This window comes from Erpetoichthys calabaricus, chromosome 9, assembly GCF_900747795.2.
Source record: "Erpetoichthys calabaricus chromosome 9, fErpCal1.3, whole genome shotgun sequence".
Taxonomy (NCBI): domain Eukaryota; kingdom Metazoa; phylum Chordata; class Cladistia; order Polypteriformes; family Polypteridae; genus Erpetoichthys; species Erpetoichthys calabaricus.
The window spans coordinates 91,410,881-91,429,897 of NC_041402.2; the positions used below are offsets into that span (position 1 = coordinate 91,410,881).

At 38.9% G+C, this 19,017-nt stretch overlaps 1 protein-coding gene across 1 annotated transcript in view; it reads right to left on the minus strand.

Moving 5' to 3' along the window:
* Positions 1-1,466: 1,466 nt before the first annotated feature.
* Positions 1,467-19,017, minus strand: part of zgc:56622 (uncharacterized protein LOC326033 homolog) — a 34,270-nt gene continuing 16,719 nt past the window's right edge. The window contains exons 5-10 of the mRNA XM_028809890.2: positions 16,275-16,391; positions 12,120-12,232; positions 11,945-12,032; positions 5,874-5,957; positions 2,484-2,566; positions 1,467-1,640 (exon numbers count right to left, since the gene is read on the minus strand). Coding sequence (XP_028665723.1) covers positions 1,604-1,640; positions 2,484-2,566; positions 5,874-5,957; positions 11,945-12,032; positions 12,120-12,232; positions 16,275-16,391 — 522 coding nt within the window. The 3' untranslated portion in view covers positions 1,467-1,603. The remainder of the gene's footprint in view (positions 1,641-2,483; positions 2,567-5,873; positions 5,958-11,944; positions 12,033-12,119; positions 12,233-16,274; positions 16,392-19,017) is intronic.

Here is a 19,017-nt window from a genome sequence, read left to right on the forward strand (position 1 = left end):
TAAGGCTGCAGGTGTATGACAGGTGAATGACATGTTATTGTTGTTTTACTGGGTTGCTCAGTGATTGACTGGGGACAGTAAACTTTGTTTAAATGTTGTCAAAAAATGCCACTTGTTAGTTGTATTTTGCATCGATTCTGTTGATCCTTAAGTGGATTTGCTTGGCATTCCCCCTGATTTAACAAATATTATTAATACACATTAAACAAACGGTTGAATTGTCAGTCAGTCAACCTGCTATATCCTAACACAGGGTCACGCGGGCCTGCTGGAGCCAATCCCAGCCAACACAGGGCGCCAGCCCACCGCAGGGCACACACACACCCCAAGCACACACTAGAGACAATTTAGAATCGCCACTGCACCTAACTTGTCTTTGGACTGTGGGAGGAAACCCACGCAGACACGGGGAGAACATGCAGGGAGGACCCGGGAAGCAAACCCAGGTCTCCTTACTGTGAGGCAGCAGCGCCACCACTGCGCCAACGTGCTGCCCCGTTGAATTGCAGTTGCTATTTTTTTTCCCCCAAATTCAAATGTACAGTTGGCGTATTATTTGTTTTATTATTCTGGGTGGCAAAAGTGACTCGGGGTTTAGTACAATATTAATATGGCATTACATGGTTTTTCAGACACTATAGTCTGTACTTTACATGTAGCTTAATATAGTATATTGAAAATCAATTTTAAATGGTTCTTGAGTGGTGTAAGATGGATTTTCATTTTAAATGTCTTTTCTTGAAGATTATTAAGTGGGGAATTTAATGAAAAAGTTACAGTCATTAAGGTGAAGAAAGAACTGGAACTGCGTTGTCAAAATGATTAAAATGTTCAGCAGTAACATGCATATCAAGTAATAAACAACAATATGCTTTTGATTTGTTTATCTGGCCACCTTAAGACATGAATAGAAAAGATTTAGCTGTGAGATACTAGAGTTTTATATCACGTAGACAACAAAATAGTCCTTACTGCCCCACATATGGGAAAATAAGTAGATTCCTGTGGAAATGACTGGGTCATGATAATCATGTGAGCATCAAGAGACCCGAGTAACATGCAGCCCTGCTTTATAACACAATGCATTTCATTATCTCTGCTCCCTGAAGTCTGCCGTAAAAGACGTTAAAAAAAGTAAAAGAGACTCAAGTCATCAGACAGTGCTATTGAGATTTTCATAGTGAGCCTCTCTATTCATTGTATCGGAAAAATGATGCAGCAAAACAAAAGATGGAAGAAACAAAATATGCAGAAAAGACATTTGTAACATAAGCAGATGTGAGTTCCAACATTGCATTTAAAAGTGGATCAAAATATTAAATATCATCTTACTGTTCTTATCTCTTTTTGGGCACTAATTTAAAATCCCAAGCATAAATTTGTAATGGTTAACACATTAAACTATTATGAGATTCATTTTCTGAAGTTGTTTGTAGCCCCTGGCCACATTAGATGTTCAGTCTGGATAAAAGACGCATTCATTTTATTTTACTGTTTTTTGACAGCTCTTTTGAAAAGGATGCAGTTGACATGATTTGTGTTATGCTGTATATTAATGTAATTATTTGTCGTCCTTTTGTAGTAATGTTCTTCACTAGTATTCCTAGTCTTTGAATGGATAGTGAACATGATCCTTCAATCTGGAAAAAAAAAAGAATTGGTATAAAGTTTTGTAAAAAGTGAAAAACATTTTCAGGACTAAAACAGTATATGCTTTGAACATTATTTTGAGAGAACTATTTTTCAATCCATAATATTCCTCTTAATGCAGTTCTTCAGCATTGCCATTTATCTTAAATTTCCACCTTTGCTGTGGTGGATGACAAGGTGTTCTTCAATAATAATAATAATATATTTTATTTATATATCACCTTTCCCATGCTCAAGGTGCTTAACCCTAAGAGCTCCAGTAAGTCTTTGAAAGCCTAAAACCCTCACTTGGAAAATCTGTTTTAAGAAACTAGTCCTGCCAAATCCCAGTTTACATACATCTCCTGATCATTCATAAAATTTACCAAAGGACCTTGGCTCTATGATGTTAGGATTCATTTATCCCGATGTCCGCTACTGTAACAATTGATACGCATGTCAGAGTCAGATGCACAGAAGAGGGCCATAGCAACTTTGAAGCTGTCCCATCTGCAGAACGGGGAGTTCTTCATGTATGGCTGACTGAGATAGGACCAAGTTTTTGTAAACCAAAAGCTGTAGGTTTACACCTGGTGGACAGCATTGAGTCACAACACCATAGAGCGAGCTTCCAATGTTAATTTGGCAATACTCCACTATGACGGTGCAGGGCTTGCTTGTTAAATATGGTGGCTAATGCTCAGTACTATTTAGGTTTTACCACCTACATGAAACCATTTGAAGTAGTAAAAGAAAAATTAAAAGCCTGGCAAGTACTTTAACACTTCAAGGTATGGACCTTCTTCGTTAGCTATCCTGTCAGCTTGTACAAGTAATAAATGTACTTTTCTTACTCTTCAAGAATACATGCCCTCCAGCCTTTGTTCAGATTTTGCAGATTCTCCATGTCTTCTTTATCCAAAGTGAAGTCAAAAATCTGAAATAGCAACAAAGAAGGACATATGAAAAGTGGCAGTATGGCTGTAAGGATTCTGGAAAAAAAAACAGAAAAATAAAAACAGTTATTTTATAGGTCATTCTATTAAAATGTAAAGGGAGGGGGCGGCACGGTGGCGCAGTGGTAGTGCTGCTGCCTCGCAGTTAGGAGACCCAGGTTCGCTTCCCGGGTGCTCCCTGCGTGGAGTTTGCATGTTCTCCCCGTGTCTGCGTGGGTTTCCTCCGGGCGCTCCGGTTTCCTCCCACAGTCCAAAGACATGCAGGTTAGGTGGATTGGCGATCTTAAATTGTCCCTAGTGTGTGCTTGGTGTGTATGTGTGTGTCCTGCGGTGAGTTGGCACCCTGCCCGGGATTGGTTCCTGCCTTGTGCCCTGTGTTGGCTGGGATTGGCTCCAGCAGACCCTCGCGACCCTGTGTTCGGATTCAGCAGGTTGGAAAATGGATGGATGTAAAGGGAGGACAGGATATATGCAGAATAAAGAGAAGTAGCATTCATATTTTACTTTCTTCCTATATAGTACAGGTGAAGATATTATAATTAGGTCAAGGTTTGAGCAGAACTAAACATTTTACACAGCACTCCGCTTGATTTGTCTGATTTCAGTGTCCATCTACGTGAGCTTCTGTGCATTCAGATAATGGCTGGATGGAACAACCAGTTCAAGACTGGGAAAGGATGGAGCCAGTGACATTAGTATCTATAAGAGATCTTTATGAATGGTTTGAATTTTTCTGCAAGTGAACTACACAAATGTTCATGATGAAAAATCCATATCAAGTAAATTTCCAAAACAAAAAAAATGAAAATGGACGTCAATCCAAAACTTTGAAATGTAATGGACTATTTTTGAAATATGCTACAAAACATTAACTGTTAAATCAAGTTTTTAGTTGTGTTTTTAAGATACCAATGCTTGCATGTCAAGATATTATATGTTACATTTTTCAAAAATGAAAATCACATATCAGTTTGAATCAGTGACAAATGGGGTATGCTTCAAGTCTTAATACTAAATTGATAAATGAGCGCATGCAATGCTTTGTTGAAATATGTTGCCTTTGCAACATGGAAAGGTGCTGGCCACACTCGTCACTGTTATACTCTGTTTGGCACAAACTGCGTGTGCACACACATGATAATGCATGAAGGTTTGAGGACTGTCATGGTTCCAAACCAGCTAAATAACGACTCGCAGGCATTATTGCAATCTTAGAATTATAATACATTATATTGTAATAATCGATCAGATATTATAATGAATTAGATCCTGGTGTGTTAGTAATTTTCCCCAAATTCCTCAATTGCCATTTTTGGCTAAAATATTACAAATAATTATTTAAAATCAATTGGTTGATCATCTTAACTCCTATAATTAATTTGACATCTACTAATCAGGCTTTAAGGCATTACCATGGTGTTGAGACAGCCCTCCTGAAAGTATTTAATGACATTTCTGTTATTAGGGTGGGACAGCAGTCCTCGTCCTTCTACACCTTTCTGCTGCTTTTGATACTATTGAGCATGAGATCTTGCTTTTGCGGCTTGAGCATCTGGTGGGAGTTAAAGGGGCTGCTCTTAACTACTTCAGGTCATATCTTAGTGGTAGACACTTTTCAGGGACTTGTATTTCCTCTTTTTCGTCTACTGCGCCCGTTAAATGTGGTGTTCATCAGGGATCATTTCTGGGTCCTATTTTATTTTTCTTCATCTGATATTTTTAGGAAGTTTAATATTTCTTTTCATCGTTATGCTGATAGCATGCAGGTTTATATTTTTGTGTATAATTCATTTCAGAGTTGGCTGCACAATTGACTTGTAGAACTAAGATCCTGGATGGGTGACAGTTTTCTCCATCTAAACCAAAATAAAATGGAAGTACTGATAGCTGGTCCTGCAGGCAAAACTCAAATTGGTTTTGAACTTCTTGGCTCTTTCGTGGACCTTTGCAAACCTCATGTTCGGAATGTTGGGGTTATTTTTGATAGTAACCTCTCTTTTGTGAAACAGATAAATTCTGTGGTCAAGAGTTCCTTTTTCCTGATTTGTCCTTTAGCCAATGCCGTTTGTATCTGTTAGGGGACTTGAGAAAGTTACACATGCTTTTATCTGTTCTCAACTTGATTACTGCAACTTATTGTATTCTGGGATCAGCAAATCCTTTATACGCAGGTTGCAGTTGGTCCAGAATGCTACTGCCCATTTTTTGGTTGGGACATGAAATTTTGATTCTATATCTCCAATTTTAGCCTCTTTACACTGGCTGCCTGTTAGTTTTAGAATTGATTTTAAAATTTTGCTGCTGGTTTTTAAATAACTACATGGGTATGATCCTGCCTATTTATTTGAATTGTGTGTTATACACCAGCCAACCAGAGAGTTTAGATCTATGGGTCAGTGGTCTATTGTGGTCCCTCGTACTAAGTGTAAAACTAAAGGGGACACGGCTTTTGCAGCTGCTGCACCTCATCTGTGGAATTCTTTACCTCATTACATTAAGGAGTCATCTTCAATCGAACTGTTTAAAATAAGATTGAAGACTCACTTCTGTTCTCTAGCTTTCCATGACATTCAGTGATACTGATGGTTCCTTCCTCTTAGTCATTTGTTTTGTTTCAGTTTAGTGCTGATTTGTTTTGTGTTTTGTTGTATTTTATTCTATTTATTTTATTTATGTTTATTGTATATTTTATTGTAAAGCACTTTGGCTACAGCATTACGTTGTTTTAAATTGCTGAGTTCTGAGGGATGCCCTTTTCTAGGCGCTGTCTGGGCAGTATAGTGAAATTCTTTTTTATCTATTGAACTAGTAGTGCTCAGTGGGAGATTAAACATATTGTTTTGCACCCTTTTGTACCTATGTCTTCATCTCTTATTTTTATTTGTAGAATCTTCTGTACTCTTCATTTCTAAACCTTTCTTTTAAAAATCCTGTATAGTACAGTTTCCTATAAAGACGTTTTACCCAGAACAATGTGACAGTGACTTTAGTGATTGACAGGCAGTGACCAATGGCAATGCTCGTACTGTAAATCCTTTTTAGGGTTATGTAGAGCACAGGGACCTGGTTATATCTGCTAGCAAAAAAAGAAGAAAATCTAACATTTTTGATGGTAAACAAGTAACATGTTTTTTTCAAAATTTCTAACTGCATGCAGATTTTCAATATTAAGTATACATGTGAAAATGGCCATTGTAATGGTACAACACTTAAAAACTTTAAAAGTAGCTGAATACTTGCACATGGTGCAGTCATTTGACAGGAGTGCAATTTCTTTAATTTCACTACCTTAGTATTCTCCAGAATTTCATTGGGTTTCACACTTTTTGGAATGACAGCCACTCCTCTTTCTATATGATATCGCAGAAGAACCTGAAAATAAAATTGTAGAATGCATTATATTCTCGTTAAGTAAACATTCGCTATCCACTGATTCTGTTTTTGAGAGACTTTCAATGTATGCATGTGTGTGGTCTGTGATGGATTGGCATCTTGCCCAGAATTGCTCTCCACATCCCTGAAATGAGAATTGTGGGTTCACAAAATAGACATATAGATTATTATTATTGAAGTGTTATTTCTTTAGGTTAGCATCTATATAAACACCATAAGATGCAAAAAAAGTAAAAAGAAAGAAAGAATGTTGCCCAAACTAAGGGGTGTTGCACTGATTCATTTTAATTTTTGATTGCTACTTTGAAACCATACTAAGATGCACTGATAAAATACTTCAGATTTTTAAAGTACCGTGTATTATAACTAAGATAACAAAAATGTATATTATAATTACACTAAGTAAAGTAGGGTGGCACAGTGGCGCAGCTCCCTTGCAGTATGGACACTTGCGTTCACTTCCAGGGTTCTCCCTGCATGTTCTCCCCATCATGTCTGTATGGGTTTCCTCACAAGTAAGGTGAATTTGCAATTGTAAATTGGCCCAGTGTGTCTGTGCGCATGCGTGTGTGCATATTTCACCTGCAATGGACTGGCACCCTGTCCAGGATTTGTTCCTGCCTTTCACCCTAAGCTGGTTGAGATAGGCTCCATCAACCCATGACATGACTTATGTAAAGTACAGAGCCTTCAGAAAATATTCAGACCCCTTCACTTTTTACACATTTTGTTATGTTGCAGCCTCAATTACTTTCTTCCCTTCTACAAGCAAAACTCAATACCCTATAATGACAAAGTAGATTTTAGAAACTTTTGTAGTTGAAATAGAAGTTAGAGACCATTTACTCAGCACTTCATTAAAGCACTTTTGGCAGCAATTACGGCCTGGAGTCTTCGTGTGTCTGACACAACAAGCTTTGCATGCCTGCATTTGGGGATTTTTCTGCCATTCTTCTCTGCAGATCCTCTCATGCTCTGTCATGTTGGATGGAATCTGTCAGTGGACAGCCATTTTCAGTTCTCTCCAAAGCTGTTTGATTGAGTTCAAGTCCAGGCTCTGTCTCGGCCACTCAAGGACATTCACATAGTTAACAACTGCTGTGTTGTCTTTGCTTTGGGCTTATGGTCACTGTCCTGGTGGAAGGTGAACCTTTGGCCCAGTCTGATATTGAGAGAGTTCCGGTGCAGGTTTTCATTGAAGATATCTCTGTACTTTTGCTTTGTTCAGCTTTCTCTCAACTATATTTGTAGCCTCCCTTCTGCTGATATACATTCCACAGCATGTTGCTGCCACCACCATTGTTTCCAATGGAATGGTACTGCACAGGTGATGAGCAGGGCCTGGTTTCCACTAGACATGATGCTTAGAACTGAGGCCAGACAGTTTAATCTGGGATTTATCAGATCAGAGAATCTTGCTTTTCATAGCATGACAGTCCTTTAGTTGCCTTTTTGCAAACTCCTAGTGAGATTGCATGTGTTGTCTGGCCACTCTGCAATAAACACCAGATTACTGAAGTGTTGATTGTCCTTCTGGAAGTTTGTTCCATCTCTGCTCAGGTTCTCTGGAGCCCAGACACGGTAACCAACGAGTTCTTTGTCACCTCTTTTACCATTGCTCTTCTTTCCCTGATTGCTCAGTTTGATTGGGTTGTCACCTCAAGGAAGCGGAGGTTGTTCCAAACTTTTTCCATTTAAGAATTATGGAGGCCACCATGCTATTGGGAGCCTTCAATGCCATAGACTTTATTGCAGTCTTCCTTAAATCTGTGCCTTGACACAACACTGTCCCTAAGCTCTGCAAGCGATTCCTTCGACCTCGTAGTATGGTGTTTGCTTGTCAGCTGTGGGACCTTCTATAGACAGGTGTGTGTCTTTCCTCATCATGTCCAATGAACTGAACTGACCACAGGTTGGCTTCAAACAAGGTGTAGAAACATCTCAGTGATTATCTATAGAATGGGATGCACCTGAGCCAGACTTCACGTGTTATAGCAAATGGTCAGAATATTTGTGTCCATGTGAGATTTCAGCTTTCTGTTTTCAGTGTGTCATTCAGAGGTACTGAGTATTGTTTGATGAGGGAAAAATTAATTTAAAATGAACAAGGCTGCACCTGCAACATAACAAGGTGAAAAAAGCTAAAGGGTCTGAGTACTTTCTCAAGGCAGTATATGCTGTATTCCTAGTAATTTTCTATATGCAGAATCTCACATGTAGAGAATGTAATATATTTTATTGGTGTACAGTATGTTGTTGTGTTTTAGTCCTCTAATAGTGCATTCAATTACTGTAACCCTATAATGCCTCTTTGGCTTCAGCGGTATCTCTCTTTCTGGCTTTCTCACTCACCACCTCGGCAGTATACTGTATTACGTTTCTGATTAGACTTGGTTATGTTGAATGAAATTCACCTCATTTAAATGGCGGCCATTATCTGTGCCATTTTGCTATCGATACTTAGGCAGGGCCTTTCTGGACATAATCTTCACAAATTTATTAGATACTCATTAGATGGCATAAATATCCATTACTGTTCAGTCATTCAAGAAGACAACCTTCCTCACTTGAATAGAAATGAACAAGATAGACGTTCAGTCAGCACATACAGTAAGTGTCAGACAAGTGATAGATGAATATTCTAGCAAGTAAGAATATACCATGGACAAGATAATGCTACTGTAAATGTCTAAGTGTGTTTAGAGCCTGGAGAAAATGTACTGAACTGAGTCAATGAATTATGGCAGTGTTGAGTGAAAAAGCATAAAAAAGACTAATCTGTATGGAAAAGCTCAAGCCGGACATCCACCCTTAATTATTTAGCCTTCTATATCAGCGTATGTGTTTGGCATGGTTTTATGTACAAGAACCATTTAATTTAATTTTAATATGTTAACATTGTACTTTCCTCACATCAAATAGAGCATGACATTTTCAAACATGCTTAACTGAATTCTAGGTCACGGCAAACAGCCTATTCCAGCAGCATAATTCACAAGGTAACAACCAAACTTTGAACAGGGTGCCAGGGAATCGCAAGGTCCTATCGTGCGCACGTCCTCACTGGACCAGTTTAGAAATGTCACTTAACCTAACATGGGATGTGGGAGGAAAACAGGGGTACCTGGAGAACTATCTGTGCAGGCATGAGGAGAATATCTAAGTTCCAATGGCCTAAACGTATATAATAATACTTGGTACCCATCATGCCCCAGGGCAACCTATTGCCATGCACTCTTCTCTAACTGTCTAAAATGTATGTGTATATAGAATTCTGAAGATGTTATGTACACCATTCAATTCAGTTTGTTCACTTTTCACTTTTTTACTTTAGAAACTTTTACTGCAACAACAACGAAAACCTCAATTCTTCATGAAAATCATCAAGCATTATGTATCGAGTGCCCAACATGTGGCAGCCTTTTACAGAAGCTCTCTCTTTGTATTTTGTAGTATTATTAATGCTAATATTTTGCCTCTGACTTGTTACTATACACTTTTAAATGGATTTTTAAATTGAAGATAGCATATCTTCAAGTGTTGGCTTTTCTCAACTGCTTTTCGGACAAACTGCAAACTTGAGACATGTTGCAGGGTGTGTGAGTGAACAGAATCTGAAAGCTACCTCCAATTTCTGAATATGTAAGAGATTCTGAGAATGTAAAGTGGGATGCATTACAGTATACGAGGGTCAGTCAAAAAGTTCTTGGAATTGTAAAATAGCGGGAGAGTGAGAGATCAGATTACGCACACATTGTTGTGGAGGGGAGCCCAGTACATCTGTAGACCAGTTACAACAGGTCTGGATTGGTTTCGCAGTGTAGTATTGGTTTAATTACCATTTGAGTTAGACACGTGCATAGTCATTCAGCACAATGTCACAGTTTGAACAACGTGCTGACATCAAGTTCATGTGCAAATTATGGACTCGTATTCATAGCGTATCTGAAGCTCATTTTCCACAATCCAGACCTGTTGTAACAGGTCCACAGATGTGCTGCACTCCCATTCACAACAATGTGTACGTAATCTGACCTCTCACTCTCCTGCTATTTTGCAATTCCAAGAACTTTTTGACTGACCCTCGTATATTCCCATACTCGGCTGGTAGAATTGCTGTCTAAAGAGCTCTGTTGCACTTTATTTGAGGAGCAGCTGAGCAGCTCATACAAAGGATAGAAAGGGCAAGGATCTGGAGTGGGGATAAAAGTAAGGGGGAAAGGATTCAGAACAGGTCTGCCTCCATACAATAAGTCCAGGTACTGTGGCATTTTGGGTGCTGCCAAGTGCCTATTTATTTCAGGTGCTATTTAATGCTGGAGAAGTTTAATCTAATATGATCAGACAAAGTGGAAAAGGCAGGAGAGAAACTGTAGATTTATGTGAATGAGCAAAGGCAAAAAAGTGAGCACTTTATAAGTAAAACTAAAATGTAAGATGCAAACATTGAAATGCTGTCTCGGAGATAAATTACATCATTCAAATTAATGTTTATTTCCTCTGCAACAGAAATGGTTCAGCCTGTTACCAACACTATAATGATGAATCATTCTGACCCTAGAATGCTGGTGAATTCCACCGGAAAACCTTGGAAGGAACAAAACTTCTATCAGCATGTTTCATTTGTGGACACAACAAGATGGACCCACTCTATTAAAATGTTAAAATTTTTAAATGTAAACATGTGTTACCACTGAGCAGCTCATACCATGTCTTATTGCCACCTACAAGTCTGTTATTGACAGCAGCAGCTTTTTTATTATCCAAGCCAGAAGTGCCTATGTCTGTCTTTTCTGTGGTTTGTTACAATATTTTATTCTTCTTGAGCTTCTTTAACTAATAATTTCAGTACAATTTGCACTGTGTGTATAAAAGCATGTGACAAATAAAAATTTATTTGATTTGAAATGTTTGTCTTAAGAGGTCAACTTTAGTCTTGTCTTTAAGATCCCTAATGGTCAACTCATCCAGTTATAATTTATGTAGACACTTCTGAAAAGAGCAGTATCTTACGTTCTTTCTTCTTTTTCATTTTCTTGACACAAAGTGAGATTGAAAATCAATATGAATGGGGAACACTCATTCTTTTCATTTTGCTAAATCTGTCCATCTGTTATTTAATGAAACACTAAGGTATGTGTGTTCAAATCCTCTCGAGCAATATGATTGGTCAGTTTGGCTTTGGTGATGCAATGAAAGAGGAAGTGCGAGTGTGAGACGCACGAGGGGGAGTAAAGGCGCATGCTGAGGGAGTTGCTTTCAAAGATGTAAAGTATAAAACTGGACAGAAGGTGAATAGCAGCCAAGAATAATAATGACAGAGTCTGAAAAGTTGGCTCTACTGGAACACACTTGAGAAAGGGAGCACCAGTTAACAGATGTTTACACACTCAAATATGGAGGAAAGGCACTGAAAGTACACATAGGGCAAGAGTTGTCAAATATTTTTAAAATATTCTACTGCCTGTTTTTGACAGGTAGCGTCGCCAGTGATTAATAAATATTTTATGGTGTTTCATCTTCCTTTAAATAGGGGATCTGTAACAAGGCTGAACTGCACCAGGGCCCTTGAAGACTTAACTTTCAGTAAAATTTTTCAAATTTGAAGTTTACATTCTATTAATCTTCATAAGAAGTATAAAATCACAAAAGGATCAAAAGTGAACTTTAAAAAAATGCAAAAACAATACCCTAAATGCCTGTATAGGCTTCCCTGCACAGGTCTGTCTACAATTACTGGGCACCATGCCCGTTTTCATTTATGCATTTCCCCACTTTTGGCATGTTTGCCTGAACGTATTAGAGCTCTCAGTCTGCCCTCATAATTTACAGTGACCAGCCAAATACTTAAAGTGCCCTGGGCAGTGTGTAGAAACCCTCAAGCCAGCTCACACCAAGGCTGTGTCCTGTAGTGGGTCATTTTAAAGCCTTCATCATGTAATCCCTCGTGTGCTACAGTCTCTTACCTGTGCTGGGCTCTTCTTGTGCTTCCTTCCTATCTCAGCTACAACAGGGTCCTGTAACAAATTCTCGGGGTCTTTTTCTCCCCTGTGACTGCATTCAAATAAAAAGAATTGAAGCAAGAGTTAAACAGGGTAGCACTACTGTAGTGCAAGGTAACAAAAAATAGTAAATACCTACTATTCCTGGGGTCTGTTTGGTGATCCAAGTGGGCAGAAAGCTGTCAGCATAATATTCATAGATTTACAAAACTGCTCTAGGTCACTCTGGACTAAATAAGGATGCAACTCAACCTTAAAACAATAAAAAGAGAACAAGGTGGTCTACACATTAGCAGAAAACACTAATCCCAATAAATCACCTGCTTCAAATATAGAGGTAAGATTAAACCAAGTTTTATTAGCAAACTGTCCCAGCATACTTCTTTGCAACACTGTTTGCTTTATTGATTGGACTGGAAGGGTTTCAACACAGAAGGTAACAATTTGCATTCAAAACAGAGCTCAGGTCAAAGTTACAATGATTTCAATCCGCAGAAAAAAATCAAAGATCAGTCATGTGGTGGCCATAAGTTGCTGCCAAGAAAACGAGAGCTCAACTAGATCATGCAGCAGGTGGGTCTGACACTGTATTTGATGTGTCCTCTTTGTAGTATATTAATGTGTTAGCTCCAAGTTTAAACACCTACTGGCTGCTCCTCAAGGTTGCTCAGTTAAGTCTGAGAATATCCATCAAGTTCTCCTTTGGGGTCTACGAGATTCCTGTTGAACAAAGGCTCAAATTTCCCTCTGTTGCACGAGGGACAACTGTGAAAATTGAACAGAAAATTTTGCTAGAAAAGGTTTGGTGCAGATGCTGACACCTTTGTGCATTTTACTATCTCAATCATAGGTAGGCAGTGTCGGTCGTGGAGGGCCGCAATGGCTGCAGGTTTTTCTTCCAACCCAGTTTCTTAATGAGAAGTCAGTTATTGCTGATGAAACACTTATTGCTGAAGTGACAATTTGATGCTTCATTTTAGTATTAACTGTTCATTTCATTCTTAAACAGTCACATTGACTGTTTTAATGGCTCCTTATTAGCAATAAGATACAAATGACAAAGGAGCCAGCAGATCTCCATCTTGCTTGTTTGCATTTTCACCAGTGTGGATTCATCATGCTCTATTTGGATAAATAAAACACTTAAAAGAAAAATGTGACAGACCGAAAATGATCCATTTTAGGCTTCAAATCATTTGGATGATATCATTGAAAAGGAAAAAATCTATGAGATAAGAGCTTAACATTGCACGCTTACAAGCCATAAAATTAAATAAGGTATGAGAGTGGCAAGGATTGGTTTCTAATTAAGCTACTGGGTTGGAACGAAAACCTGTAGCCACTGCGGCCCTCCAGGACCAATGTTGCCCACCACCCTAGTCTGTCTCAGTGGATACCTACAGTACCCTTTTCAGATAATGTGCGACTTGGCTTATTTAATAACTTGGGTTACTGGTGGTTAGCAGTTGGTTTGGGTCACTGCCTCCTAACATGAGTCAGTGGGATTTATTTTAAAGTAGACCCAGAAACTGCTTCCGGTCTCCTGTCCAGGTTCCCAAAGATGAACTCAAGACAAAATCTTTAATTAAGCATACTATTATTATTATTTACTTTTTGAGAATGGTATTTGGTTTGTGAAATGAAACCATTGTCAGGCAACTAGTCTATTTTTATTGTTATATCTATATAAATGTACACATTTGTCTGTAAAATATGCTTAATTCTGGGCGTCACAGTGGCACAGTGGGTAGCGCTGCTACCTTGCAGTTAGGAGACCCAGATTCACTTCCCAGGTCCACCCTGTGTGGAGTTTGCATGTTCTCCCCGTGTCTGTGTGGGTTTCCTCCGGGTGCTCCGGTTTCCTCCCACAGTCCAAAGACATGCAGGTTAGGGGCATTGGCGATTCTAAATTGTCCCTAGTGTGTGTGTGTGTGCCCTGCGGTGGGCTGGCGCCCTGCCCGGGATTTGTTTCCTGCCTTGCGCCCTGTGTTGGCTGGGATTGGCTCCAGCAAACCCCCGTGACCCTGTAGTTAGGATATAGCGGGTTGGATAATGGATGGATGGATATGCTTAATTCTGAACTGCTAAGTTAAATTTACATTTTCGTTATACAGTATTTGTAGTGAAATGATAGTGTCATTGGCATCATTTACTGTGAAATTCATCCATTCATCCATCCATTTTCTAAACCCATTTAATCTTGAGCAGGGTCGTGGTGAAAATGGAGTGTATCCTATCAAGCATAGGCCACCAGAAGGAACAACTCAGCAACACAAATGTATATCTATAGTCCTCGTAAAATGCATACATGAATGTTCCTTCATTCACTCATTTTCCACTGCTTATCTGAAGCCAGGTCACAGGTGCAAAAGCCTTAGCAGTGAGCCCCATACGTCCTTTTCCCCAGCCACACTTGCCAACTCATTCTGTGGGATCCAAAGCCATTCCCAGGCCATCAGGGAGATATAATTATCCCAGCAAGCCCTGCGTCTTCCCCAGGGTCTTCTACCAGTTGGTCGAACCCATAAATCCTCCATAGGGAGGAGTCCAGTAGGCATCCATCAGATGCCTGAACCACCTCAGTTGGCTCCTCTCGATGTGGAGGCTCAGCAGCGCCACTCTACAGTGTTTCTCACACTGTCTCTAAGAGAGAGCCCAGCCACCCTGCAGAGAAAGCTCATTTTGGCCACTGTACCCGCAATCTTTCTTTAGATCATTACCCAAAGCTCATTACTGTGAGAGCAGGCACGTAGATCAACTGGTAAATCGAGAGCTTCGCCTTCTGACTCAACCAGTTCTTCACCACTACGGCTCGATATAGCGACTGCATAACTGCGCTCACTGCCCCGATCGTTCAGGAAGGAGTGGAGTCAGAATGAATGTGAATATGTAAACCAGTCAATAATCCATTTAAATTACCAGGTTACAAACAAAATGACACCTTTTATTGGCTAACTAAATCTTTTTAGTTAGCCAATAAAAGGTGTCATTTTGCTTGGCTTTTCTCTACATTCATAATGGCTAACACGGTACAACACCCTAGTACTACAGGTTACAAACAAAATGTTGTTGAGTTAATACAATGCCATCCATCCATCCATTTTCCAACCCGCTGAATCCGAACACAGGGTCACGGGGGTCTGCTGGAGCCAATCCCAGCCAACACAGGGCACAAGGCAGGAACCAATCCTGGGCAGGGTGCCAACCCACCACAGGTTAATACAATGTCAAAGAGTAAATTTTCAATAGTTCTACATTTATGAAACGCATAGAAATGGTCACATGATGGTGCCATTTGTAGCTTTGCCTAGTTCAGCAAACATGTTAGAGGCAGCCTTGTTCTTTGTATGTGCAGTCTGTGTGTAATTGTTGAGTCTACACCTTTACAAATATTGTCCAGCTCAACCTGACTGGTGAGTCAATACTGGCTCCAGCCACTAGGTGCCACTGCTTTAGGTTAAAGGGATTTAACAATGTATGCATGTATGTTTAAGGGCGGTGATGTGAAACAAAGAAAGGAATTAGAAAAGGCTGTGTTTTTGAGTGAGGGAGTGAGAAGCTGCACTTTTGTCAGTTCAAGCTGCAGAGGTGAATACCTCCTGTTGAATCCATTTGAGTAAGAGCACTGAAAATCATTTCAGAAGATAAGGAGGCTTCAATAATCGTTAATACATTTATTATTTGTTAAAAAAATGTCTCACTCAGAAAAGTATATACTGATACTTCTATTGGTATCTACCGAAACCCTCATAATTTCTAATTATACTGTGAAAGAAGTTTACAATACTGCCCACTGCTAATATGCAGGCTATATTAAAACAGCAAAGGTAAATGTCAGAAGACTAGGTTGACTAAGAAAGTAATGATTAGCAAGACCATCTTTAAATACATTTATTTGGAAACGTGTTCTGGTTTCTAATTGTCATTTATGTTTAGTAAAGTTACATTTTGGATATAGGAGACCGACTGTGGTTTGTCATACAAAACAGTTTATAGCTAAATGTTGATAATGTGAAAGGTTATAAATAGTCACAAAAGCTTACAGAAGATTTTAGTATGCAAAATGATTTAGGGAATGCATGAAAGTCTGGGAAATATTCAAAAGTAAAGCATAAGTATATCAGGACAATAAAAAAGAGTCAAACAGTATTTCTATTTCTACTTTCATGTAGTAAGATGTAAACATAAATATGTTCTTGCTAGCTCATTAATTGCTAGTTGTCAAGAAGGATCTTTTGTAGAGTTTTATTCCTTGACATTTGTTTTAATTGTAATGTGCAATTTACTACAGTACCTCATTCACAGCTGGTGGTATCTTAGCAGAAGCCAGCAATCGTTTCAGCTGAGAAATGTTGAAATTTGACACACCAATGCTTTTTGCCAGACCTTTAGACACCAAAGATTCCATTGCCTATGGAAAGAAACAATGGGTATGAGACGGGGAAGCATCATTAAACACTTGATATAGAAATTTAAGTTTTACAATGCCTTACAAAAGAGCTCAGAGCAATTTTCTAATTTTACTGAATAATAAGCACTGTACTGAAATTCTGATCTTTGTGGTATTTTTGTTTTAAAGTACTGGATCTTAAAATTATTTTTTAATGTGAGATTGTTTCACGTTAGAAAAAGTCTTAAGAAAACTAAAAAGGAAACTTTCTGTTTGTGTGAGTATTCAGTCTCTGTGTCATTGAAGCTCTGTGTTTGCACAGTTGTCTAATTAGTACACAGTTGCAATTTGCTTGAACTAGTGAATCATAACCTTCACATTTTCTGGATAAAAAGCCCACAGTGTAAGGATCAGAATTTATATCGTAAATCTAAAAAAGCTGTGGTAATGAAGACTGAAGAGCACTCCTAAGAAGTTAGAGATAAAATAATACAAATGCCTAAATTAGGAAAAGGGCACAAAACAATATAAAAAATGGTTGGATGTCCCAGTGGGCACTGTTGGTTCAATATCGGGAAGAGGAAGCAACGTCAAACCACCAAGGGTGTCCCTCAAAACTCTCTGTGAAAACAAGTAGACTTATGAGAGGGGCTATAAAGACCCCAATAATCAGTTCAGTAACTGCAGCTGGAGTAAAGCTGCACCAGCCAACCATATAAAGAGTTCTTCATAACATTGGTCTATATGGTTGGGCGGTACAAAAGAAGCCATGGTTGAAAAATAGCCATGTGAAGGCATATGTGCAGTCTGCAAAAAATCCTGAGTGTGAATCTTTTGTGATTTAAAGGAAAAAAATGTTTTGGTCAGAGGAGACCAGGATAGAATTTTCTGGTGAAAGTTCTAATGTGAAGCAGAGATATAACACTCCTCACACTTCCAAAAACACCAGATATACTGTAAAGTGAAGTATGTAACATAATTGTAGATACCTGTTTGACACAGTTGCTTGTTCATGCACCCACCTAAGGTACATCAGTCCAGGGGCCTCATGTATAATGCCGTGCGTAGAACTCACACTATAACATGGCGTAAGCACAAAAGCGGGATTGTGCGTACGCACAGAAAAATCCAGATGCAGGAATCTGTGCGCACGCATACTTTCACGTTCTTCCACTACATAAATCCCAATCAGCGTGAAAAGTAACGCACGTGCACACGCCTTCTGTCCCGCCCCAACTCCTCCCAGAATTATGCCTCTTTGAATATGCAAATCAATATAAATAGCCTTCTGTGAAAAGACAATGGGAAAAACACAGGGGAAAATCTAAGAATTTCAGCGAATACCAAGTGAAGGCAAAGGAAAAACGTACTATTTGTTGGTTTAAACAGTGGTATAATCAACAAAAGAAAGTTGATCGACTGACAGTGTGTCGGAAAAACTCGAAAGATCAAATTCACAAAGTCGCACAGTGCCCGAAATAAAAAAGAAATCACATATCAAAGTCGCCGTGAAAAGGCGAGTCGTAGCCCGCCGTCTGAGTGTCATATGAAAGCGTATTAGGGTACAAACAAAAAACATAGGCACACAGTGGGAAAAAAGCACGAAATGTCAACTTTAATCTCGAAATTTCCACTTTAATCACGTAGTTTATTTTGCCATTAAAGTAGAACATCATAAACTTCATCTTAAAATCGTTTATTTTACTAGTTTCTCAAGTAGCATGTTAAATGCTTTGTTCTGTGTTTGATCTTCTATGTGCTCTATGTGTGTGAATCACTACGTGCTTCCGTTCTTTCTCTTTCTCCGACAGGACACAGAATGCATTACATTCGTGATATTACAGCTCTCTGAATAATTAAAATACTGAGATGTATACGTGATATCATTTTCATGATGATAGGAATGAAAGCATGTTATTAAACATGGGAACACGGTGGCGCAGTGATTGTTCATATCTCACGCAAGAGGCTTGCTGCACCATGTGTGACCTTCGATGAAATAATTTATTACAGAAGTACTGTCTCTTTCAAACGTACTAACCTCCAATTCCTGTCCATACTTTTCTTTCTCCAATCGCCACACAATCAGCTCTGTAATAGACGTTAAGCCATTTGTAAGCTTAGAACGCCGATTCTTCAAAACTTTTAAGGAACATTGAAATATCTTCGTAGTACATGTTTAATTATTCTATTCGTCTATCCTTCCAGTGTCGCGTCAGCACCAGCAAGAATACAGCGCAAGGCAGGAGCTATCCTTGAACTAGTTAGCGCTGCGGCACTGTGTCCTCATATGTTTAATTATTAATAATACAGATTATTTAAATGAAGTTAAAGTTTTATCTGTATACTATAAGCAACATATTTTGCTGCATTTCATCTTAAAAATGATATTGTCATCATACGCGCTTTATAAAGTAGCGCAGGTTGTGCAATATTATAACTGTAGTGTAAGTTTACAGTGAGGTGATTGTACTTATAAGTACAAACAGTTCTACAAGGAGCACTTGATGGACTGATTGAGTGCGTTTATAGTTCTTGGGATGAAACTGTTTCTGAAACGCGAGGTCCGTACAGGAAAGGCTTTGACGCTTTTTGCCGTGGTTGAGGTAGTGTGTACTTGAAACTGTATACCGATAATTCTCTTTCC